Genomic DNA, 8282 nt, shown 5'->3' with positions numbered 1-8282 from the left:
TAATATTCAGGCATATAACTCACATCAATATTCAGGCATATAACTCACGCTAATATTTTAGGCATATAATTCACGTTAATAGTTCAGGCATATAACTCACGCTAATATTTCAGGCATATAACTCACATTAATAATTCAGGCATATAATTCACGTTAATATTTCAGGCATAAAACTTACATTAATATTTCAGGCATATAACTCACATTACGAATTCAGGCATACAACTCACACTAATAGTTCAGGAATATAACTCAGGCTAATATTTCATTTTCAGGCATATAACTCACGTTAATATTTTAGGCATATAACTCACATTTATATTTCAGGCATATAACTCACACTAATATTTCAGGCATATAACTCACGCTAATAATTCAGACATATAACTCACGTTAATATTTCAGGCATATAACTCACGTTAATATTTCAGTCATATAACTTACGTTAATAATTCAGGCATATAACTCACACTAATAATTCAGGCATATAACTCACATTAATATTTAAGGCATATAACTCACATTAATATTTCAGGCATATAACTCACGCTATAATTCAGGCATATAACTCTTGCTAATATTTCAGGCATATACTCACGCTTATATTTCAGGCATATAACTCACGCTAATAATTCAGGCATATAACTAACGTTAATAATTCAGGCATATAACTCACAATAATATTCAGGCCTATAACTCACATTAATATTCAGGCATATAACTCACATTAATATTTCAGGCATATAACCCACATAAATATTTCAGGCATATAACTCACGCTATAATTCAGGCATATAACTCATTAATATTTCAGGCATATTACTCACATTAATAATTCAGGCTTATAACTCACGTTAATATTTCAGGCATATAACCCACATAAATATTTCAGGCATATAACTCACGCTATAATTCAGGCATATAACTCACATTAATATTTCAGGCATATAACTCTCGCTAATAATTCAGGCATATAACTCACATTAATATTTCAGGCATATAACCCACATTAATATTCAGGCATATAACTCACAATAATATTCAGGCATATAACTCACATTAATATTCAGGCATATAACTCACGCTAATATTTCAGGCATATAACTCACGCTAATAATTCAGGCATATAACTCACGCTAATATTCAGGCATATAACTCACATCAATATTCAGGCATATAACTCACGCTAATATTTTAGGCATATAATTCACGTTAATAGTTTAGGCATATAACTCACGCTAATATTTCAGGCATATAACTCACATTAATAATTCAGGCATATAATTCACGTTAATATTTCAGGCATAAAACTTACATTAATATTTCAGGCATATAACTCACATTAATAATTCAGGCATATAACTCACGCTAATAGTTCAGGCATATAACTCACGCTAATATTTGATTTTCAGGCATATAACTCACGTTAATATTTTAGGCATATAACTCACGCTAATATTTCAGGCATATAACTCACGCTAATAATTCAGGCATATAACTCACGTTAATAATTCAGGCATATAACTCATGTTAATATTTCAGGCATATAATTCACGTTAATATTTCAGGCATATAACTCACGCTAATAATTCAGGCATATAACTTATGCTAATAATTCAGGCATATAACTCACGCTAATAATTTAGGCTTATAACTCATGCTAATATTTCAGGCATATAACTCACGTTAATATTTTAAGCATATAACTCACGCTAATAATTCAGGCAATTAGTTCACGTTATCATTCGCTAATATAAATTTGGTCAAAAGAATTTGAATTGTAAGCAAATTGTTACCTAATTAATACAGAATTAAGAAAACTTTTTCAGTAATCCAGAGTCCGCGACGAAATAACTCCATATAGACTGTAGTGGTCGATATAAGTGGTTGACCAATCACAACACGCACAGTGTCCGTGCTGTAATCTAGGGTGTGTCCAACTTAATTCTGTTCGAGTCTAAAACAGAGGATTTATAATTATGGATTGAATTGAATTGTTCAATAAACTAATTTCATTCGAGGCCAAACAATGAAACTTTATCAGAAGACGATTTTCATATTATAGCAACTGTCCTAAACATCACAAACACCCAAATAACAAAAATAATGCATTCCAATTCCAAGCTTATGACTGTAGGAAGCCTTAATCTTTAAATTCTTGCAAAAAATCAGAATGGTGTTCACCAAACCAAAAAATGTAATTCAGATGGGGGATAAAAACAAAAAACCCTATTATTCTGGTACAAGACTTAGAATTCCAGAAATCGACTGCTCACTTTAGTAACCCTTTAACCCCTTATCGGTTTACAAATTAACTTGTTTTTTTTTAAAAGTTTTGCGTAACTTAAGAACCCAGAAAACAAGTTCAAGCATGTTTTTGCTTGTTTTTGTTTTTTTTCAGTGTAGATTTTGATAGGTATAGAGAGGATACGCAAAAATTAGACAAAATTGTGGGACCCCCTTGACTTTTATACAAACTTAACATTTTGGTGATTTTCGTTCAAAATATAATTTATAATTTACATTTAAATGGATAAAATTATTGTTTTAGTATAATTTTGGCAGCTTTTTTGAGCGGTCGTTATCGACCGCTTCGCACATGTGAGGGACATAACTGTAGGGCAAAATAGACGGCTTCTCCAATTAGCAAAGTAATATAAGCTGCACTGTTCTTTATATTTTCATTGATAATGCGAGATAAGAAGATAGGGATGGGAAGGGATGGATGGGATGGCCTCCGTGTGTCAAGATATTTAAACTACAAACTACAAACAAGCTGTTTTCAATGTTTAACTATAGATATATTTACTTTTAATAGAAAATTATAAACTTTGCTTTGTTCCGGAGCGGTCGATATAATAAAAATCCCTTTTTCTTTCAACATTCAATAAGTATACAATGTCATAATCTTTTATTGGTTTTATTCTCAGATAAACTTGGTATTTTATGGGTTGGCTGAGTTTCAGTTTCAGCTAGTAAAATGAAACTTTATGGCAGTTTGAATCTTCGAATTCTTCAGATTTAGATTTCTCGGGTTCAAATATTTCTCCGGGTTCCTGTTTACCCTGGTCGGTTAGGACGGGTTTAAAACTTAACTCCGACTGGGATCCTTGCAAGGGTTCTTCGGGCAAGGTTTTATAAACCTGGATCTTTGAAGATTTTCGTCCATTATTTGACGGGTTTCTTCCGGCCATTTTTTCCACTTCGATCGAATTAGCCCTGTTGCATGTAGCATAATATTGTTCGGGGTATAACCATGCATCCAGGGACAGTTTTCGAGGCACTTCAACTTTTCTGCTTTGATATAATTCGAATGATTTTGTTCTAGACCTGATAGGATTTTTCCTGGGATTCTCGCGGAGACGAAATACGTCCAAACTTTTTGATATTTTTCTTAGATTCGGAACACTTTTCTTTATGGGTTTCTGGACTGGGGATGTTTCATCATAGTTCAAGAGATTTAGTTTATCTGTTGAAACTTCTAGGACGGGAGATTTTTCCTCCAAATCATTCAATTCGTCCTTTTTTTCTTTCTCATCTTTCTCATCAACCTCTTCCTCCTCATTGTTGTTCAGTTGAGCAGGTTTGATCTCCTGGATGCTGGACAGTTTTCTCTTCTCTCCGTACTCTTTCATTAACCCTGAGACACATAATCCGCCTTGCTCCATACGTCTGGGATACGCGTCCTGACACAGATTCTCCGGTAGAAGTTCAAACTTAAAGGATTTATTTAGCTTTAATCCGTTAAGAAGTTTACTTTCCTTGTAAAATATCATGCCCCCAGAGGGAAACTTGTCTTGCAGAACATTTTCCTGGTTCAGATCTGTTTCGCGGATTTTTTCTTTATTGTTTTCCCGCATTTCTCCTTGATCTCTTTGATCTTTACCTTCTTTTAATGATTCCTCGAAAGAAGCATTACTATAGGAGTCCGTCGCTTCTTTTTTACTTTGCTTTCTCTGCTGTTCATCATTCATCTTCTTCTCTTGAATATCGTTGATTATTATCTTTTCAATGTTTCCATATTTTCGTCCGTCATTCTCCAAGAACATTTTCCCGGAGTTTTCGATCTTTTTAAACCTAGACACCCGGAAGAATAAAAATTATTTTGAAGGCCAACTTAAATGGAATTGAGTCTTTGTCACAAACTACGATTTTCTAATCTCTTTATCTTTGCAACCCAATGTTAATGCCTTTAGATATTTCAAATTATGAATTCTGGTAGATGAAATAATGCAGGGCTGAACAAAATTTTGGTTTATGGTAAAGACCCAATTATTTTTCAAGTAAAAACAACTTTGGAATAAATTACATTTTTTCCCGAAGAGCACATTTTTTAAAAAAATTAACAAAGTTGTCCAAATTTTGAAATTCTTTTTCTTGTCTTTCTTAATGGAAACATTGCTATGTATGTAAACTTAAGGGTTGGGGGGAAAGGGTTTAAAAACATTTTACTGTGATATGTTTGGACGGCCTGGGAAAGTCCAGTCCTTTGTTTATAATCTTTGTTTTTGTTTTGAAAACCTACGTCACACAGTACCTTTAGTATAGATACTTTGATGTAAACCACTTTCTTTATTGAACATTCAACTTTGCCATAGATCCTTCTATCTAATATCAGTCTAGTATGTCATACAAATAGGCTCAATATTTTGTTTACAAATTTTAAACTTTGACAAATAATTTCCATTTTTAGATTGAATTTATTTTTTATTACTTTTCCGTGCCTGGTATTTTTCAAACTATTTTTTTCTTCTTCTTCTGATGCTGGTGAACCAAGTGCACTGAAATAAATTCAGATTTTGGAGAGTATTTTTGAAATTGTAACAGTGCTCGTTTAAACCTCTGTCATCAAGAATGAATGAAACATTCTCGTTTTAAGTGTGGAATTCTGACAATATTCTTCGTTATTTCTGCCGTGTAAATACGCAAGTAAATTTAACAGAGAAACCAAATTTAAACATAATCAATTTTCATTTTCTATAATAAGGGAGCCCATTAAACTTTTCTATCATCTTAGAAAAAGACCATTTTACATACCAAGTTAAATAAGATTAAACATTTTTTCAAGTTTTTATTCTTACATAAATATTAAAGAATGGATATGATAAAAAACATCAGCCTTTTCTATGATTTTCTAAAAACCAACATTTTTTTTATTTTTTGTAGTGTTAATTTGACATAAAAAGATGCTTGGATTTATTTTATTTCGATTTATTAATAATTTAAACATGTGTTTTTCAAATGCTTAAAAATCTATTTAAACATTTTCCGAAAAGCTTCTGTAAGTCATTTGGTCAAATTGTTTAAGGGACAATTACTGGATTTTAATTGGCTTTATACTTCAATATACTTCAATATACTTCAATAGCGTCATGCACAATGCACAATGATACCCTTTGAACCTGGGCAAATATTATAAGAATCTCAATTTTTCAACGATCAGAAATTGGAAATTTTAAATTACGATTTCACTTCTAAAATTTCAATTTGATGTAACAGTGACAAGTAAGGAAATTGCCGGAATTAATTTATTTTCAAGATATCTTGTGTTAAAGGTACTATATGCTCATATCAAAATACGTGTACGGTCCCTTTACCTACCTAAAAGATGCAACTGATGACATGAAGATTGTAAAGATGGATGTAGAACTTGAAATCTTCTTGAGATCAGGTTTTATATTCTCCGCAGTGTAGATTGACCCTGTACTGGAACTATGGATCAGATGGGTCAACTTCTCCGAGATATAAACTTTAACCTGAGCAGAACCTAAACTTGAAACTGAGCCTGAACCTGCTCCTAGTTCTGAAACTGAACCTGAATCCAAGTATCGTAAACCATAAAACCGTTATCTGATTAAAAATTACGAAGATTTTGTAATTTTTTTAAAGGAGTCAAATTCTGTTATTTCCTTAATTGTCTAAGCAAAACCGCAAATAAAATCATTAACTTGTTAATTTACAGACAGAGAACGAACAAATATCTCCATAATGAAGGTTTAAGATTTCCTCTATAAATAAGACATGTAACTTTTTAAATGAAGAGTTAATAGAATTTTTAATGTTGACACTCCCTTTATTTAATACGATCCTTGACCTGAACCTGCTCCTTCTCCTCTTGTTCCTGCTACTGCTTCTCCTCCTCCTGTTCCATACCCACTTGCTCCTGCTCCTCCTGCTATTGAACAGTTTCCAGACACAGAACGAGCTAAGCTTGCTCTTTCATGATACTAAAATCAAAATAGGTCAAGTCAGGTCAAGTCAGGTCAAGTCAGGTCAAGTCAGGTCAAGTCAGGTCAAGTCCTTAGACAAGCCGCTCCCTCCTGATTTACGTTAAAGTTCCTTAATTAGATTGACCCCCACCACCACTTTAAACATTTTACATATAAACTAGTTAGTTTTTAATCTTCATTCGACAGAAAAAATCTCAATTAATAAACAACAACAACAGTATATTTGAAGAAGGTTGAGTATACATGGAGAAGGTTGGGGATATACTTGTAGAAGTTTGAGTATTCCTGGAGAAGGTTTATTATACCTAGAGAAGGTTGAGAATATACCTGGAGAAGGTTGAGGATATACCTGGAGAAGGTTGAGTATATCAGTAGGTATATAAATCCAACAAGGATGATCTAGCGTATGCCCAATCCAAGACTAAAATAAAAAATTTTTTTTAGATATTCCAAAAATAAAAAAAAATAATATTAATAGAAGAAAAGTCATTCTTTTACTATTGCATGTTTTCATGTCGTAATTATTCAACATTGTAGAAAAGGTGTCTAAAAAACTTAACTCAGTCAGTTTGTATATAGTTGATTTTTCATAATATGTTTTAATTGTTATGATCTGAGAGTTACTTATAAAAACATTTATTCCTGTTTCGAGGAGTTTTGGTAACGAAGACGACATTTTCATATTTTCCAGGAATGTTCGAAAACAAGTTGTAAGCTAAATATTATTTTTAAAAACAAAATCAAAACTATTATGAAATATCAAATATATTCGAATGTGTCAAAAAACAATCGATGACCATAGGTTGTGATATCTAAATGATTTGTTTGAAATTAAATTGATTTTTTCACTTTCTAAGTCGTATGTTGCAATTTTTTTCAATTTGTATGGACGCTAAGTTATTCGGTATGAGACGTCTTTAACAATTTTTTCCTTATAGACGCAACAGATAGAAGTAAGATTAGAGCGATCAAAAGCGCTTTTTTATCGCATTAAGCCTATACCCCCTTTCATTTTTCGCGAACACTCCCTTTAATCCCCTTTTTTGAGGACAAACTGAACTGAAAACAATAATGTCCACAATTCTATGATTATTTTTAACAAAAGTAAACTCACCACTACTTCGAATATCCATAATCCTCCCATAATCACGAAAAGTCTTACACTAGCAATAATTCATGACAAACAATAAAAAACTTTAAAAAATTCAAATAAGATATTTGTTTTTGATATTAATGTTTTCAAATATCAGGGACCATTTTTTTGGATTTGTATGTACAGTTGTAATATCCATATTTTTTTGGATTTGTATGTACAGTTGTAATATCCATATTTTTTTAGGATTTGTATATACAGTTTTAATAGCCATACTTTTTTAAGATTTGAATGTACAGTTGTAATAGTCATTTTTTTAAGGATTTGTATGTACAGTTGTAACCTCCATCCGTCTCCTAACCTCATATGAAGTCACTTTCGCCTCTATAATCAGTGAGGTCATTTGAGGTTTTTATCTATCGGTCTTAGGAGACGACATTTTCCGTACATACAATAAAATGGAGAACTATGTTCTAGAGTAAACTTGATTGTAGGATGAATTTTATTGACATCATCCAGGAATTGATATAATTTCTCAATAGAATCTGTCCAGATTCCAAAACAATCATCCAGAAATCTTTTCCAGGTCTTCAGGGGGCACTCATCAGTTATTTTGTATGTATTTGCAAGTTTCACAATTTGATCATCAAGCTTAGCCATAAAAATGTTTGCATAGGAAGGGGCTGGATGTATTCCCATTGCTGTTCCTATCAATTGTTTGTACAGTTTACCACCAAATTCAAATATGTTATTTTTCAAACAAATGTTTAGCAGCTCAATCAAAAATGACGTAGGTACAGATTTATCAGTTCTGTTTTCAAGAGCTTCTCTACAGAATTCTAGACCATCATCCTGAGGTATATTTGTGTACAATCCTGTAACATCTACAGAGAATAGAATAGAGTTGGCTGGTAAATTATCTTTGTTAATTTCTTCAATACATCTCAAAAAATCTGGAG

At 32.1% G+C, this 8282-nt stretch overlaps 2 protein-coding genes across 3 annotated transcripts in view; both read right to left on the bottom strand.

The window, feature by feature from the left end:
• Positions 1–2894: 2894 nt before the first annotated feature.
• On the bottom strand, positions 2895–6233 carry LOC111701980 (myb-like protein X). 2 transcript variants are annotated; one of them, XM_023473488.1, is made up of 4 exons: positions 6095–6233; positions 5602–5815; positions 4725–4781; positions 2895–4077 (listed from the first exon to the last, which is right to left on the bottom strand). In XM_023473488.1, exons 2-4 carry the CDS (start codon positions 5622–5624, stop codon positions 2973–2975), a joined length of 1185 nt encoding a protein of 394 aa, XP_023329256.1. In that variant the 5' UTR covers positions 5625–5815; positions 6095–6233; the 3' UTR covers positions 2895–2972. The 2 variants fall into 2 exon arrangements, with proteins under 2 accessions (XP_023329256.1, XP_023329255.1); XM_023473487.1 differs by having other exon boundaries at positions 6101–6233.
• LOC111701978 (G-protein coupled receptor Mth-like) overlaps positions 6078–8282 on the bottom strand; it is a 22691-nt gene continuing 20486 nt past the window's right edge. Inside the window, exons 15-18 of the mRNA XM_023473486.1 lie at positions 7345–7393; positions 6447–6651; positions 6355–6365; positions 6078–6227 (exon numbers count right to left, since the gene is read on the bottom strand). Coding sequence (XP_023329254.1) covers positions 6078–6227; positions 6355–6365; positions 6447–6651; positions 7345–7393 — 415 coding nt within the window. The remainder of the gene's footprint in view (positions 6228–6354; positions 6366–6446; positions 6652–7344; positions 7394–8282) is intronic.

The sequence above is a fragment of the Eurytemora carolleeae genome, unplaced genomic scaffold (genome assembly GCF_000591075.1).
Source record: "Eurytemora carolleeae unplaced genomic scaffold, Eaff_2.0 scaffold359, whole genome shotgun sequence".
NCBI lineage: Eukaryota > Metazoa > Arthropoda > Copepoda > Calanoida > Temoridae > Eurytemora > Eurytemora carolleeae.
The sequence above is the reverse complement of the archived record's forward strand: the minus strand, read 5'-3'. Positions and strand labels throughout refer to the sequence as shown.